The sequence below is a fragment of the Elephas maximus genome, chromosome 9 (assembly GCF_024166365.1).
Source record: "Elephas maximus indicus isolate mEleMax1 chromosome 9, mEleMax1 primary haplotype, whole genome shotgun sequence".
Classification (NCBI taxonomy): Eukaryota; Metazoa; Chordata; class Mammalia; order Proboscidea; family Elephantidae; genus Elephas; species Elephas maximus.
Window position 1 is genome coordinate 5,193,148 of NC_064827.1, and position 15,115 is coordinate 5,208,262.

The 15,115-nt window shown below is 57.4% G+C and overlaps 3 protein-coding genes and 4 non-coding genes across 7 annotated transcripts; 1 reads left to right on the plus strand and 6 right to left on the minus strand.

Moving 5' to 3' along the window:
• Positions 1-979: 979 nt before the first annotated feature.
• Positions 980-5,097, minus strand: SURF2 (surfeit 2). Its single transcript, XM_049895160.1, has 6 exons — positions 4,979-5,097; positions 4,740-4,894; positions 3,830-3,933; positions 2,489-2,668; positions 2,107-2,261; positions 980-1,240 (listed from the first exon to the last, which is right to left on the minus strand). Exons 1-6 carry the CDS (start codon positions 5,054-5,056, stop codon positions 1,157-1,159), a joined length of 756 nt encoding a protein of 251 aa, XP_049751117.1. The 5' UTR covers positions 5,057-5,097; the 3' UTR covers positions 980-1,156.
• LOC126082577 (surfeit locus protein 1) lies at positions 5,039-10,270 on the plus strand. The gene is made up of 9 exons (XM_049895157.1): positions 5,039-5,228; positions 5,492-5,543; positions 7,019-7,152; positions 7,236-7,318; positions 7,935-8,126; positions 9,363-9,435; positions 9,515-9,677; positions 9,957-10,038; positions 10,117-10,270. The coding sequence occupies exons 1-9, from the start codon at positions 5,118-5,120 to the stop codon at positions 10,187-10,189; spliced, it is 963 nt and encodes a 320-aa protein (XP_049751114.1). The 5' UTR covers positions 5,039-5,117; the 3' UTR covers positions 10,190-10,270.
• Positions 10,267-14,037, minus strand: RPL7A (ribosomal protein L7a). The gene is made up of 8 exons (XM_049895159.1): positions 13,930-14,037; positions 13,076-13,196; positions 12,421-12,570; positions 11,975-12,115; positions 11,700-11,779; positions 11,277-11,407; positions 10,885-10,954; positions 10,267-10,695 (listed from the first exon to the last, which is right to left on the minus strand). The coding sequence occupies exons 1-8, from the start codon at positions 13,930-13,932 to the stop codon at positions 10,591-10,593; spliced, it is 801 nt and encodes a 266-aa protein (XP_049751116.1). The 5' UTR covers positions 13,933-14,037; the 3' UTR covers positions 10,267-10,590.
• Positions 11,054-11,120, minus strand: LOC126083487 (small nucleolar RNA SNORD36). The gene has a single exon (XR_007518830.1). It is a non-coding gene; the product is annotated as a small nucleolar RNA SNORD36 (small nucleolar RNA).
• LOC126083488 (small nucleolar RNA SNORD36) lies at positions 11,477-11,558 on the minus strand. Its single transcript, XR_007518831.1, has one exon. It is a non-coding gene; the product is annotated as a small nucleolar RNA SNORD36 (small nucleolar RNA).
• On the minus strand, positions 11,858-11,929 carry LOC126083486 (small nucleolar RNA SNORD36). The gene has a single exon (XR_007518829.1). It is a non-coding gene; the product is annotated as a small nucleolar RNA SNORD36 (small nucleolar RNA).
• LOC126083489 (small nucleolar RNA SNORD24) lies at positions 12,647-12,720 on the minus strand. The gene has a single exon (XR_007518832.1). It is a non-coding gene; the product is annotated as a small nucleolar RNA SNORD24 (small nucleolar RNA).
• Positions 14,038-15,115: the final 1,078 nt, after the last annotated feature.

Below are 15,115 nucleotides of genomic sequence, written 5' to 3' on the forward strand. Positions count from 1 at the left end.
GATCCTCCTGGGGGGCTGGTGGACAGGGTGAGGCTGACCAAGGTACAGAGCCTGGTGCTGGGGGGTAAGGCAGCTGCTCATGCCAGACTTGGGGATGGAGTCCCTTGAAGGCCCATCTGAAGCCCTAACCTGTCCTCAAGCTAGGTGTGCAAGACTTAGACCTGCCCCTAGCACTGGCTCTGGGCCCAGTCTTGACCCAGGGGAAGAGGAGCTGCAGACTTTTGCCCACCAGAGCTTAGAGCCAGCCCATACCCACCTCACCAGGTGGGGTGACAGGTGCCCTCTCTAGCCTCCCCGCCGCGTGCCCCAGCCAGTGGAGGCTCATCCCAGGATGCCTCCAAGCCTCCCCACAAGTCTGCTGTGCTCCCTGGCTTAGGTGAAGTGGTGGCTGGGGGCAGAGCAGCTCTGTCTATGTTGCCACTCAGATGCCCCTGTGGAGAGAGGGACTCTGCCACAGCATCTCAACATCAGGGCCATCTCTTGGTCCACACGGGAAGACCACCCATCAAATGACACTGGCCAAGCCAGTCTCTGGCCATTTTTTGGTAGGGTGATGGGTCCTCCTTGGCCCTGTGCTTGAAGACTTGTTTGTGGAAAGCAGGACTGCCCCGAGCAAAGCAGGCCAAGTGGCGCCATCGCTGCATTCCACACCAGTGCCTGGGCTGTGGCTGTGCCTGTCTCCCCTGGCCCTGAGCGGGCTGGTGCTGGGGACATACCATCTACCAACTGGTTATGGCAAAACAACTTCTGAAAACTTTTTTGCTTTACATGGGAAACAGGTATAAATCTCATTTTATGCTGTGTTTTATATCTTAGTTGTGTTTGAAAACGTTTTGATTTTTGGAAACATATCAAAATAAATAATGGCATTTGTTGTATGCAGTGTAATGATCTGGTCCTCGAGCCCACACGGGGTCCCATCTGGCCACACTGTTGTCAGCTAGGCTAGTTCCCCTCCAGGACACTTAGGATGCTTCCCTCCGGACGACAGCCTCCTGGGGTGGGGGCGGGACTCCTCCATCTTGGCCCTGCCTCGAGGGCAGCAAGGGTGGGTGGGGAGGGCACACAACACTGGGTAGCCAGGAGCAGGAAGACAGGGAGGTGCCTCAGGGATTTCTCTGGAAATTATGGAGATGTGCGTTTTCCCAGCACTTCATCAGCCCAACTGCTTCTTTGAGCTAAAGCTCTTGGGTCTGCAGTGGTGACTCTTCACCTTTTTCTTCAGTGAGCCCAGCTGCTTCTGTGGCACAAACAGAATCCCAGTTATGAGGGCCTCTCTGATCTGGGGATGGAGCTCCATGAATCTCTGTGATTCGGGCTCTTTACCCTACCACACCCCACACACATCCAGAGGTGCTGCTCTGAAACTCCCCACCAGCTGTCCTGCTCCACTGTGTGTGGCTGCCAGTCAGAGAGTCCCCATGGAGCATACTAAAGGGCCACGCTCAGCATTTCACAGATTTGCAGAAAGACCTGCAACTTCTCTAGCCCACGATCCTGTTTATCTACCAAGATCTTCATTGTCGAGCCTACTGCAGAGATAAAGGATGGTACCTAGTGATTAAACACCTTCTCAGATTTCCTGGGTAGCACAAACAGTGAAATGTATTTGGCTGCTAACTAAAAGGGTGAAGATTAATGTCCACCAGAGGCATCTTGGAAGAAAGGCCCGGTGATCTACTTCCAAGAAATCAGCCATTGAAAACCCTGTGGAGCACAGTTCCACTCTGACACACACACGAGGGCGCCATGAGTTGGAATTGGCTCCATGGCAATGGGTTTGGTTTTTCTTCCCAGGTAACTTTTCCAAAATGGCAAAAACAAAAACAAAAAACCCTGTAACTCAGTTCACTAGTCTCAGACCAGCGGTTTTCAAGCCGTTCTGTGGAGTCCAGTGCCGTGGAAGGCACCCAAGCAGCTACAACCAGGAAGCAAGTGGGAGGCCCGCCCATCCCCCCCAGTCAGAGCAGTCCCAGCTCGCTTTCATTTATATGTTGGCTTGCAATTTCACGTGTGGAAAAGATCCTATATTTTTTAAAACAATTTGAAAACTGCTAGCGGAAGCTGTTGCGATAGCGGCCCTGGGAGTTGGGTAGAGCAGCTCACCTTCCCGCGCTTCCGGACCAGCACCTGGGTGGTGGCCACCCCCTCCCCTCTGCTCCCGTCGTCCTCTCTCGGGGGCTGCATTGCATCATCCTCGTTGCTGTCAGTGCTGCCCCCACTTTCAGCCCCTCCTAGGTCCTCTCTGGTAAACAGCTCAGCTGGAAGGAGTAGGGAACCGGCTGAAGCTCAGGCTTCTAAAGGCGTTAAGAGGCGAGCGGGCAGCCAGGGAGGATGACACGCAGTGGGAGGGATGACAGCCAGAGCCACTGATTATGGTGGGCAATGGGAGCGTGGACAGCCTCGGAGTCCAGAACTCACAGCACAGCAAAGCACAAGGGTGGAGAGCAGGCCGTGCGTGGGTCCGGAGGAGGGCGTGCCTGCTTACATGGGTACAGGTCTGTCATGCTGTCGTCACTCTGGGCTCCTCCCTCATCACTGGACGCAGGCTCCCAGAAGTCTCCCGTTCCGCCAGGCGGCCTGCCACCGTCCTGGTCTTCCCGCCGCCGCCTCCTCTGCAGCAGGCAGGCCGGGACGTACTCCACCCCATGCAACTGGCATTCCTCATCTGGGGGAAACAGGCCTGTTAGCACACACAGCCCTTGCGCTCTGAGCCGACCCATGATGCTGCTCAGCCAGGGCCCCAGACCCCCACCCCATAGCAGCGGGTCCATGCCACCAGCCCAGCTCCCACCAGGCATGGAGAGGGGATGGGAAGCACGGACTGTGGCCAAGGGGCAAGAAGAGGGTGCAGGTCTACCGGCCGCCACCTTCCCTTCCTCTGGTTCCAGCCAGGCTACAACACGCCGTGGCTGGGGGTGTGCTGAGCAGCCCGAGGGCCAGATGAGCCAGGCCCAGGTAGGGCTGGCATGCGGCTCTCAATGCAGCTCGACCTGGACGTGACACCAGCTTGTCACCAGCCCATCACCTGCAGCCTGGTTGGAGTCTTCTCTCAGGCATGGTGGCCCAGAACCCCACCCTAAATGGGTGGCTCAGTCAGTGGAACTGGGCTGCCTGGCCCTTGCCAACCTTAGGCTTTGAACAGAGGATCTGCGAGTCACCGGTCTCCTCACACGCTGACAGCCCAGGGAAGCTGAACAGCCGGCGTGGGGAGGAGGCTCTTTGATTCAGGAAGGGTGTGGGGACCAGGCTGCTGTGTCCTCAACATGGGGAAGTCCCTCTGCGCCTTCCCACAGCCCCCAGTCCATGCCTCTCAGCAACTGCAGCCCTGGGACAGGAGTTGGAGCACCCCCGCTTGCTTAAGACCCAGCGGTGCACCCACCATGTGCACTCCTGGCTGTGGCCCCACAACTCTAGGGCCTGCCCCTCCAACCTTCCCCACCCCTTGCACGCTGGTACAGCTGCTGGCACAGCCACACTCTCTGTGCCTCAGAACTTGCACAGACCCCCTCTTCTCTCTGTGACCCCCACTCCTCACATCCCTCCAGCCTCAACCTGGAGAGAGACCCACGGAGAGCCCCCCAGCCCTTCCGTTCAGGGCCGGCCCTCTGGTTGGTCACTCCCTTGGCAGTGTCTCCTGTGCTGGCTGAACCACGCTGGCAAGTGCTTCTGAGTCAACTTCTTGCCCCGCATCCAGCTCCCACTAAGCTGAACCCACACGGTCAGGACTGGTGCCCCAAACACCACGTGACTGAGGGTGGCTGAGGCTGGACTCTGCCTCCCAGGGCGCCCTGCCCTGCGTTCTCTGAAGGATACCCACGGTACTCACACTTCTGCAGTGCTCTCTGGAAGCGGCGGCCCCGGGTGTGCCTCAACACATGCTCCGGGCACTTGTTGATGTGCCGCAGGGTGAGTTTGCAGAACAACTGGCGCCTGAAGGACAGGGACACCTTGGTTTGTGGGACAGTTCGCAAGAAAGGAGCCAGGCCAGTGGCTCGCCAGCCCGGCTGCATCTGAGAATCACCAAGCCCATCCCCAGAGGTCTGGTGGAAACGGTCTACAGCATGCCTGGGTGTAGGGATTTTCCAAACTCCCGAGCGAGTCTATGCTGCAGCAGGCAGGCACCACAGCAGGGCTCAAGAATGAGATCATGCCTGCTGAAGACACGGCATCAAGTAAGGCAGAGAGCTCCAGGCACGGAGCACCTACCACCACCCCTTGCTCACCCTAAGCCTCGTCAGCCATCACACAGCTAAAGAGCTCCTTTCAAATAGATACGACGCTGACATCTCTTGGAGCCTTACGAAATAGGACACAGTGGTCCTGCTCCTCTGTAGACTGGACAGAACACACATGACAAGCCTCACACCCCGGGGATCACAGGTGACTCACAGCACCGGCCTCCCACCTGGAACCCAGGTCTCCTGACTCATGAAGAGACCTTTCCTTGAGAGGAGCGCTGAGCCAGACAGGAGGCCTGGGCTTAGTTACCGGAGTATGCTACCCCTTCAGCAGCCAGACTTGGCGCAGGTAACTCTTCTCCCCCGGCGTGGGGAGAATAAGACTCCTCAGCGCCTGGCACAGAGCCCGGGAAGTGGCACCTCCACAGCGGAGGCCCTGGAGATGGTGGGCTCCCTTCCAGGGGGGCTCGGAGGTGGGGGCCCTGGGAGCACACCGAGGTGGCTGCCCCCCTCTGCCCCATGTGGGCGGCCCCGTCGCCCCACGTGGCGCCCACGTACGGGTTCTTGGTGCTGGGCACGATGTGCGGCTCGAACTCGGCGTAGTCGAAGGCGGGGAATGCTCGCACCAGGCGCTGGTACTTCTTGCCGCGAGTGTAGACCTGGAGCTCGGGCAAGCGGCAGGGCAGCTCGTGGCCCGTCAGGGTGCACGTCACCTGCGGAGGGTGGCAGCACGGTCAGAGGCCCGGCTCCCGCCCCGCGTCCCCGCCCCGCGCCCGCGCCCCCGTCCCGCCGCAGACCTTGGTGCCGCCGGGCTCGAGCCGCAGACCCGGGTGCTGGCGCAGGAAGACGCGCACCTCGGCCGGAGGCTCGCCCATTTTCGGCCGCCGGCGTAGCGCACACGTGGGCCGGGCGGTCTTGGCGGTGCCCCGGAAGCAGATGGGCCCGCGCCCCGGAAGCGCTCGTGGGCCGCTGGGGGCGATGGTGGCGTGGTGGCTGGGGCCCGCGGGGCTGAGGCTGCTGCTGCTGCGTGCGGCGGGCGCGGGGCCAGTGAGCCGGGCGTGGAGGGCGGGGAAGAGGGGGCGCGGGGCCGGGGGGGTGCGGAGGGCGGGGAGGAGGGGGCGCGGGGCCGGGGGGGTGCTGAGGGCGGGGAGGAGGGGGCGCGGGGCCGGGGGGGTGCGGAGGGCGGGGAGGAGGGGGCTCAGGGCCGGGGGGGGTGCGGAGGGCGGGGAGGAGGGGACGCGGGGCCGGGGGGGTGCGGAGGGCGGGGAGGAGGGGGCGTGGGGCCGTCAGCCCACCCTCTATCGCCGCAGGCCCCGGGCAGCGCCATCGGGAGAAGCGCCTTTGGGGCACCCCGACGCCCAGGTGAGGAGTGTGTCCAGGGCATGATTTAGGGACAGCCATCCTGCTTCCTGTCGTGCACGTTACAGGGGTGGCCTGGGGATCAAAATAAAGTCAGTAACTCCGGACTGAATGCAAACTCTATGTGGGAGAGGCTCTTCGCATTTTTTTGAAATGCATTTGGTCAAGCCTTGGTTTTGTGCGGATACGGTTGTCGTTGTGTGTCAAGGAGTGGATTCTAACTCACGGTGATCCTATAAAACGAAACAAAAAAAAACATTGCCATTGAGTGGATTCCCACTTATAGCGACCATATAGGACAGAGGGAAATGTCTCATAGGGTTTCCAAGGAGTGGCTTGTGGATTCGAAGTGCCGACTTTTTGATTAGCAGTGGTAACTCAACCTGTGTAGGATCGTACCAAAGATCCCCAGTCTTTCCTTCCATGGAGCAGCTGGGTGGGTGCAAACCACAAACTTTTAGTTAGCAGATAAGTACTTAACCGTTGTGCCACGAGGCTCCTTGCCAATACTGTCAAAACCAAAAACCAAACCTGTTGCCGTCAAGTCGATTCTGACTCATAGCGACCCTATAGGACAGAGCAGAGCTGCCCCATAGAGTTCCCAAAGAGTGCCTGGTGGATTCAAACTGCTGACCTTTTGGTTAGCAGACGGAGCTCTTAACCGCTGTGCCACTAGGGTTTCCCGCCAATACTGTAGCGAGTGCTTTATTATCACAACAGGAAGGCTCAGAGAGGTTATGTACCTTGCCCAGCACCTTACCCAACAATTGAGCGACAGAGGCAGGCCTCAAACCCAGGGCTCTGAAGCACATCATTTATGTGCCGCCTCTCAGTGTCCAGCAGGGTCTTCTGCAGCGCGTAGAGGGCTGTGCATAAATGAAGGACCCTTGAGAGCCTCTCCCAGCCTGCTTTTCTGCCATGCCCAAGGGTCACCCTATGAGAGCAAAAACGCACCTTCGTGTGTACTGTTCCATCTTTAAATTTCTGATGAGCAATGAAAAGGAGCAGCTTTGAAGAGAGCTTTGTAAACCATCGTCTAACTTCAGGGCAGATACCGTGTTTCCCTTCAGAGCACAGTAGCCAGTGGTGCCCATAGCTGCTTGCTAAAGGTTTCTTGAGCATATGAATGAATACCCAGCTCCTCTTAGTACAGTAGGATATATCTTAGCGCATTCTTGATCAAAAAAGCATGCGGTGGTTACAGAAGTTATGCAGGGTCGGGGTTGGCGACAGCCCTGGGAGACGCCCTGGGTCTCAATTTAGTCAGCATTTCCGGAGCCTGTGCCATGTGCCAGGCACTGGGCACTGAGGTGGGACCTGGGCTGGTGGCCTGTTAGCTCCTGTGCCATGTTCTCTTAGGCAGTATCGGCAGAGGGAGAATTCTTGAGGAATTGGCTGCTCCAGTCCTGTTTGTTCTGGGCTCTGACCAGTGTCGATGTTGTGCAGCCAGCACCGCCCACCTCTCTTGCTCCCTCTAGGGGTGGCCTGGAGGCCAAGCAGGCGTGGTGGTTCTGCAGCAGAAGCACGAACCACCGAGGCGGAGGACGACTCCTTTCTCCAGTGGCTCTTGCTTCTCATCCCTGTGACTGCCTTTGGCCTGGGGACATGGCAGGTAAAGGCTGGTGTGTAACCGGCTGTCTCTGAGCCTTTGGTCTGCTGCTGTCTGCTCGAGGTTTGCATATGCTGTGTTTGTAGGTCCAGCGTCGGAAGTGGAAGCTGAAGCTGATCGCGGAGTTAGAGTCTCGAGTCATGGCTGAGCCCATCCCTCTGCCCGCAGAGTGAGTGTGTGGCCGTCTGCCCAGGCTGGTCAGCAGCGGAGCCCCAGCTTCTGCTTGCCTCCCAGCCCTTTTCAACGGGGCTTTGTCAGCCACATCCTGGCCCTCAGATAGGAGCCCACCAACCTCAGTCTCTCTGCTGGGTTTCCTCTTGGAATCTAACCACCCTGCGAAGCTGCCTGAGGCTGTCAGACAGATACAGGAACATCTTGTCCTTGAGCCCTGGTGGCTTTCACCCTGTCTCACGTGCAGCGAACCTGAAGCCCCCTTTCCCATGCTGACAGCACCATAGAGCAGCAATGCTTAGCTGCAGGTGAGGGTTGACAAAAGGGGTCCTGGAGTGAGAGTGTTCTTTTGAAAAGGTGCCCCAAGTGATTCTGCTGCCCCTCCCATGTGGCATCAGAAGGCTGGGCTGAGGAACGCCTGTTAGAGGGCACGCCCTGCCACCCCAGCCCCCTCTGTGCCTTGCAGTGTCAACGTTCACTTGTCTGGCCCTTATGGGCTTCGTAGTTTGCAGCCATGGCCTTTGAGGGAGTTTTCCTGCTGGGCCTCGTGTGGGCTCAGCTCCCTCTCCCTCTGCACCTAACCCAGCGGCCCCCTCTCCATCTCTCCACCTTAGCCCTGTGGAGCTGAATAGTCTGGAGTACAGGCCAGTGAGGGTCAGGGGGTGCTTTGACCACTCCAAGGAGCTGTACATGATGCCCCGGACCATGGTGGACCCGGCCCGAGAGGCCCGGGATGCTGGCCGGATCTCATCCTCGGTCGAGAGTGGGGCCTACGTCATCACCCCCTTTCACTGCTCTGACTTGGGGTGAGTAGAACAGGCAGGGAGGGCAGGGAGCTGGCTGGCATGGCAGGTGCTGTTCCAGGGCACACGGGTTTTCCAGCAACAGAATAACCCACCATTGGCCTTCCCTCCTTAACCCCCAACCTTGGTAAGGCCTTGGGGGACCTAAGATACCCAGAAAGATTCATTTCCTTGAATTTGAAATCCGTAATTCTGACACTGGTTAAGTAACATTCTTAGCCACTTTATTACTAACAACTTGTAAATAAACTGTTACGGGACAGTGTGATGGGGGTGGCCAGCAAGAGGAACCCAGGGTAAATGAACCCCAACAACTCTGCCTGTAGGAACTGAGAGAGGTGGCTTCAGGGCATGGGGTGGGGGTGGATCACAGGAAGGTTGAAGAGATGGGGACGTGCATTCCAGGCAAAGAAAAAAACCAAAACCAAACCTGTTGCTGTCGAGTCAATTCCGGTTCAATACCAAATCTATATGACATGGACCTATGCTCCATAGGGTTTCCAAGGAGCAGCTGGTGGTTTCGAACTCCTGACCCTTTGGTTAGCAGCCATAGCTCTTAACCACCATGCCACCGGGGTTTCCTATAGGCAGAGGAAGTGTCTGCGTTATCACTGGGCTCTGGAAGCCTGGGGCTCTTATGAAAGCGCAGGCTGATCTCGTAGGGCTGGGGCAGCCTGGAAGTTTCTAGCAAGCAGATGTGTGCCAGTGCTGGAAAGCCACAGCAGGGAGTGGAGGCGGCTAGGTCACCAGCTTGGTAGGCCCTGGAGTTGAGATGTTTTCAGCGACACGATGGGTTCAGGTTTAATTTTTTAGAGTTTCAGCCGTCATGCTGACGTGGTGGCAGCTGTTGCAGCAGCTCTAGGCAGGTGGGCCCCTGAACAAACCCAGCACCACCGGCAGCAGCGTCGCAAGGAGTGGGGTACAGGGGAAAAGTGTGGCAGATTGGGGAGTTAGGCAGAACTCTTGGTGGCTGACCTCCAAGGGGCCGGTGAACAGGGAGGGATCTCGAACTACCAATAGGAAATAGGCACAGGCTAGTGATGTGCCCAGGGCTGTCTGCTCAGTTCTAAAGCATTCCTGGGAGCTGTGGCTGTTCCTAGAGGAAGCCTCTCTGCCCAGGCTTTGCCCACTAACACTCCCCTGGCTCCGGTTTGCCAGCTTGTGAGCCTGTGTACTGTCTTGTTACCTCTCTTCAGAACCACTCCCTCCCCACCCTGATTGTGTCCACTGTTGTTCCAGAGCCACCATCCTGGTAAACAGAGGATTTGTCCCCAGGAGTAAAGTGAACCCAGACACCAGGCAGAAGGGCCAGGTAAGGGACACACCCCTTCCTGTCCAGTGTCCCTGGGCCCCTCCCTCCACCCTAAGCCCTTTCACACCTTGCTTTACAGACGGAGGAGGAAGTGGACCTGGTTGGGATAGTGAGACTGACAGAAACCAGGAAACTATTCGTCCCTGAGAACAACCCAGAGAAGAACCACTGGCATTACCGGGACCTGGAGGCCATGGCCAGAGTCACTGGCGCAGACCCCATCTTCATCGATGCAGACTTCAGTAAGTTGTGGCCTGTCCACCTGGGAAGATCAAGTAGTTTTTCTGAACACCCTGGGTCTGCCTCCCTCTGAACCCTGACAGCTTCCCAGTTTGTGTTTACTTTCGTGTTTAAAAATAGAGTATTTAAAGAATACTAAGAAAAAAGTCAAGGCTGGGGAGGTGGTTAAGGCCTTAAGGAGCTGATGTGACTTGGAGTCAAGGTCTGAAGGTGCCTGGGCAAAAATCACAGCTGAGGAAAGCTGTGATAGCTGAGAGGCTGGTCCACTGTCCCCCCTACAGAGAGCACCGTCACCGGAGGACCGATTGGAGGTCAGACACGAGTGACACTGCGGAACGAGCACCTGCAGTATATCCTTACCTGGTGAGTCCCCAGCTCTCCCCCGCCCCACTGCTCCTTCTCCTTCACAAGGTGACAGCCTTTTTGTCCTTTTCCCCCAAGGTATGGCCTGTGTGCAGCCACATCGTACCTGTGGTTTACAAAATTCATGCGCAGGTCTCCTGTCCTGAGATAGCTGAGACCTCATCCCTGAGGGTCACGAGTGTACAGCATTTCCATGTTGGATCATGTGGTATAAATAAAACTCCTGAGTTCACACACTGTGCCTTTATTTCTTTCCACCTAAATAAGTTAGCAACTGGCTGACCATAAAATCCTGGCTTGGTTCATTCAGAGTTATGAGCAAACAGTTGACAGGTTTTCCACACTTGACACGTAAATTACACTTTAAAGTATATATCATAAATCCAAGTTTCACACAGCTCCTACCCTCACAGGAGAAAGGCCCCGGGCAGGTCTGAACACACATTTGCTGCGATGCCCCAAAACATGCATACCTTCAACCCACAATACCACGTGGATACCCGCTGAAGGGTAAGTTTTATTTCTTTGTACAGAAAAACCAGCTGTGTACACTCAGCCCAGCTTGGTGGCGAGTTCTTTGGCCTTCGCCTTTTCCAGCTTGGCAATGCGAGCCACAGACTTGGGACCCAGGACGTTGCCTCCCCAGTGACGGCGGATCTGAAAGAAAGGAAGGTAGTTAGCTTGCCTGTTGTTTCCAAAGACTTCCAAAGCACCCTAGTCAAGCTCTTCTGTCTGGTGGTTCTATGTTGAACACCAAATAGAATTTTCATAAAAAGTTAAGAGCTAGCCAGTCTTTGGAAAAATGTTTGATTTGTCTGAAGCGCTTTGTAGGAAAGCACACCTCACCTCATCATATCTGTCGTTGTAGTTGGTCCTGATGGCTTCCACCAGCTTAGCCAGAGCTCCTTTGTCTTCCCTAAAGAGACAGAGACAGAGATGTCAACCTTGGCTTCGTCTCCCAGTTACTCTTCTACCAAATAGGAATGCTTTCATTTTTTGCAACAAACAGATACCTTTTGCCTCAGATAAAACTTGACCACATGGTTTGTTCAGGTGAAGAAATTCTTAACCATCATTGGCAAAGGCTCATTGTCACACAGATAAATGTGTTCCCTGAACTAGAACACCAGTCTTTTAAGAAGGTAAAAAAATCCAGACAGGTGATTAAGTGAACTTTAGAAAGGGTTCCTACCCACCTACTGATCCTTGGGGAGTCTGGGGCAGGGTCTTATACTCACGAGTTCACCTGTGTGAAGGCAACGGTGGTGCAGGTCTTCCTGTGGACAAGCCGCCCCAGCCTGGCCTTCCCCTTGATGATGCAGTAGGGAACCCCCATCTTACGACACAAGGCCGGCAGGAAGACAACCAGCTGAAAGACAGCATTAGCTTGTGACGTTTTGACCAGAAACAGTCATTTAAAAGGGTTAGTTTGGTAGCAACTGCTCAGAATTAAAAAGAAAAAAGAGCTCATGTGTTTGCACGTCAAGGGTTAATTCAGAGGGAGACTGACATCACTGCAGAGCCATCTTGGTCTGCACTGTGCACACATGGAGGGCTGACCCTTGGTTGCCAGGCTCAGTACTGAGCCTACTCTATCCGTTCTTCCAGCAAGAACACAAGAATCAGCTGGAGATTGGCAGCCAGGGCTCAAGGGCACGTACCTCGATGGGGTCCACGTCGTGTGCCATCACCACCAGCTGGGCCTTCTTGTTTTCCACCAAAGTGGTGACAGTGTTGACCCCTACAACACACGAGCAGTCTGCATGAGCACGCAGGGCAGCCATTTAGACCACAGCAAGCAGCTCCACGGGGCCTCAGCTGCGACTCAGTGTTAAAAAGCTCAATTCACCCCTCATGGTCACTTCAGGTGAAAAATTATCATCATCATCGCCAACAGCTTGGCCCACCACTTACACACTGGGAGGTGCCCACTCACCCGCTCTAAGGACAGGGGGTCTCTTGGTGGGGATGTCCCCTTTGCCAGCAGCCTTCTTCTCAGCCCGGGCCAACAGCCTCTGCTTCTTCTCTTGCTTTGTCTCTGGTCTGTACTTGTGGGCCAGCTTCAGCAGCTGAGTAGCTGTGAAAACTCTCTGGTTTAGGTCTGCAGTTTAATCCTGGTCACTCAGTGTACATGCTAGATAGCTGTTTTGGGGGTGTGCACTGACAACTGCAGCTGAACAAGCCTAAGGCCGTGTATACAATCTCTCCAGTTTGTCTGAAAATGAAGCCATCTTTGTGTTCTGGGAACTAGACCAAAAAGCTTGGGTTTTAAAAACTAGTCTACCTGATAATACCCATTCCCGTCAAAAGGCCTCACTTTCTCTACTGTCACAACGAAGACGGCAGCCTTCCCAAACAGCGATTTTATAAAGCAGAACTCACCTGTCTGGCGGTCCAAGGCCTGGGTGAACTGGTTAATGGCGGGGGGCACTTTCAGGCGCTTGTAGAGGATAGCCCTCTGCCGCTGCAGCCGGATGTAGCGCGGCCATTTGACGAAGCGGGTGAGGTCCCTTTTGGGTTGGATGTCCTGTCCTGCGAAGTAAGGGGCAGCGAGGTGAGTGAGGCTCAAATGCCTCGTCCCGTTTACTGTGGGGCCAGAGGGTGTAGGTGCATCAGAGATCTTGGTGGCTGAAGCAGCATCACCATCTCTCAGATAGCAAATATTCTCTCACATCATCTGCACACAGACACCTCGGCCCGTGGAAGAGACCTGGGTACCTTTCCTCATCCAACAAAAAGCCAAGGTGCACCCATCAGCGTGTGCCCGAAGCGTTAACGTTATTACTGCAAGCGCACCCTAGAACGTGCTCAGCCACTAACTCAATCAGCCCACGGAAGGCTGTACCATCTCGGCCTCCATTTCAAAGACTTTACAGCTACAACGCAGCAGAAAGAGAACTTAAATCCCAACAGTCTCCACTCCAGAACCAGAATAACCCACAGCTCTGGTCCTTCATGTAGCTTTTGTTCAACGAACTACCTTCTTCACCAGGAGGAACACAGAAAAGCTATTACCATCTTCCCTTTTCCTACTCACCGATGCCGAAGTTCTTGGGCCTCTTCTCAAACAGGGGATTTACCACCTTCTTGGCCTCCTGCTTCTTGACGACAGCAGGGGCCGGGGCCACCTTCTTGCCCTTAGCCTTCTTTCCTTTAGGCTTGGTGGAAAGAAAACCCAGTCTGCGCTCCCACCTTGCCCCCTGGGAGCTTCCTCATAGAGGGCTGGCTCCCAGGAGACGGGTGGCCAACAAGCCCTGCCCCAAACCAGCCCTCTCGGCAAAGCCTTGTCCCCGTAAGCGCACGGGCCCATTCGTGCGTCAGCGATCTCGGTGGCAGGAAGCGTCTTCCCCCCTCGGACAGCAAACCTTTTCTGCCAGCGTCTGCACCGGCCCGACACCACTGGGCGGTGTCTCCGGCGGACCCCCGGCCACAGCCGCGCGCCCCAGCTCTCGGGTCTCGACGTCCTAGCTCGGAGCGCTGAGATCCGGGCCGCCACCCGCCAGGTCCCCGTCTCTGAGCTCCACGTCCCACGAGAAGGGATCGGGGCTCCTAAGGCCCGGCCGTGCGGCGCGCAAGATGCTCTGGAGCAGCCAAAAGCGGACACTGAACCTTCCTCGAGGCCCCGAGCGGCCTTCATGAAGGCGGAGCTCCCGGCCGCTCCGAGCCCGCATTGCGGCGCTTGGGCTCCCAGCCCTCTTTTCCCGCCGGCTGCGCAGGGACCACCGCACCCGCATCCCTCCCCTGGCTGCCCCGATACCCCGGCCCGAGGCCTAGGCGCCAGCCCCGGAGGAGCTCCCCTGCCGCCAGGCAGAGGAGAGGATCCCGGGGGGACGCGCCCCGAGGAGGATGGCAGCGGATGTCACCCGGTCCCGCACCAACAGACTCACTCACCATCTTGGGCGGATGGACGAGAGAGAAAGGGAACGGATTGTGGGTAATATGTATGTGACCTCGGAGATCGCGAGAACTGGTGCCTGAGCGGGATTTTGGATTTAAAGAGACAGGACCCCTTTCCGCCTGCTGCGCTCAGGGGAGGTGCTCGCAGACGGCCTCGGGGGCTTGGTCTGCGGAGCCCGCACCGCCGCTGAGAGAAGTCGGGTGGGAGAAGTGCCACGGGCCGGGCGCCCGGGTGGTGAGGAGGCGCCAGGTAAGCGCGGGCCGAGTCGCGCTGTGGAGTCCGGGCTCTGGTTGCGGCGGCGGCGGGCAGTGTAGACCGGAGCCCTCCGGGACGGGTTCCTGTCGGCCGCGCGCCCAGCGCCCCCGGCCGCCTCAGACCCCGAGCCCGTTCCAGCGGTCGCGCGGCGGCTCGGGCCAGCCCTGCGGGCCCCGAGGCCGTTTACCCCGTGTTAGCCCCGGAGCGGCCGCGTGGGTCCGTCCTTTCATTCCTACGTGTGCTTTTCTCCCCCCACATTGGCGCAGAGGCCGCGACTTTGGGCCTTCGTGCCCCCTCCGTGCGCGCGGACGGCTCTGCGCGCCCGGCACCGACCCGAGCGCCGGGGTCCCCTGCCCGCGGGGCGCTCGCAGCCGCGGCCGCCGGGCGTGGACGGGGGGTTGCCCAGGGACCCCGAGCAAAGCGTGCAAAGGCCCGGCGGCGCGCGCTCGGGGCGGTCAGTGCGGCCGGAGGGGATGGAGGGCGCTGAGACCGCCGGGGCCGGGGCTGGGCACCGAGCCGTGGGGGCCGCGGAAGCTTTGGGGCAGTGGTGTGTCGCGCAGCCGACTACGACTCATAGCTACCCCATGTGACAGAGTAGAACTGCCCCGTAGTCTCCGAGGCTGTAATCTACGGGAGTTGGAAACGCTGGTGGCGCAGCGGTTAACAGCTACGGCTGCTAACCAAAAGGTCTGCAGTTCGAATCCACCAGGCGCTCCTTGAAAACTGTGGGGCAGTTCTGCTCTGTCCTGTAGGGTCGCGCTATGAGTCAGAATCGACTCAACGGCGACGTGTTTTTTTTTTTTTTTTTAATCTATGGGAGCAGATCGCCAGGCCTTCTCTCTCTCTAGCCCTTAACCACTGTGCTACCAGGCTCCTCCGCAGGGAAGTAGCAGGACCAGTCACTTCCTAGAGCGACCTGGCAGC

Coding starts and splice junctions, on each gene's coding strand:
- SURF2 (XM_049895160.1), bottom strand. CDS start 5,056: ATGGGCGAGCCTCCGGCCGAGGTGCGCGTCTTCCTGCGCCAGCACCCG. Junction 4,895..4,978: donor TCGAGCCCGGCGGCACCAAG/GTCTGCGGCGGG, acceptor CACCCTCCGCAG/GTGACGTGCACCCTGACGGG. Junction 2,262..2,488: donor CATGACAGACCTGTACCCAT/GTAAGCAGGCAC, acceptor TACTCCTTCCAG/CTGAGCTGTTTACCAGAGAG.
- LOC126082577 (XM_049895157.1), top strand. CDS start 5,118: ATGGGCCCGCGCCCCGGAAGCGCTCGTGGGCCGCTGGGGGCGATGGTG. Junction 5,229..5,491: donor GTGCGGCGGGCGCGGGGCCA/GTGAGCCGGGCG, acceptor CTATCGCCGCAG/GCCCCGGGCAGCGCCATCGG. Junction 9,678..9,956: donor CTTCATCGATGCAGACTTCA/GTAAGTTGTGGC, acceptor TCCCCCCTACAG/AGAGCACCGTCACCGGAGGA.
- RPL7A (XM_049895159.1), bottom strand. Junction 12,116..12,420: donor GGCCTTGGACCGCCAGACAG/GTGAGTTCTGCT, acceptor GAGTTTTCACAG/CTACTCAGCTGCTGAAGCTG. Junction 11,408..11,699: donor ACGACGTGGACCCCATCGAG/GTACGTGCCCTT, acceptor GCTGTCTTTCAG/CTGGTTGTCTTCCTGCCGGC.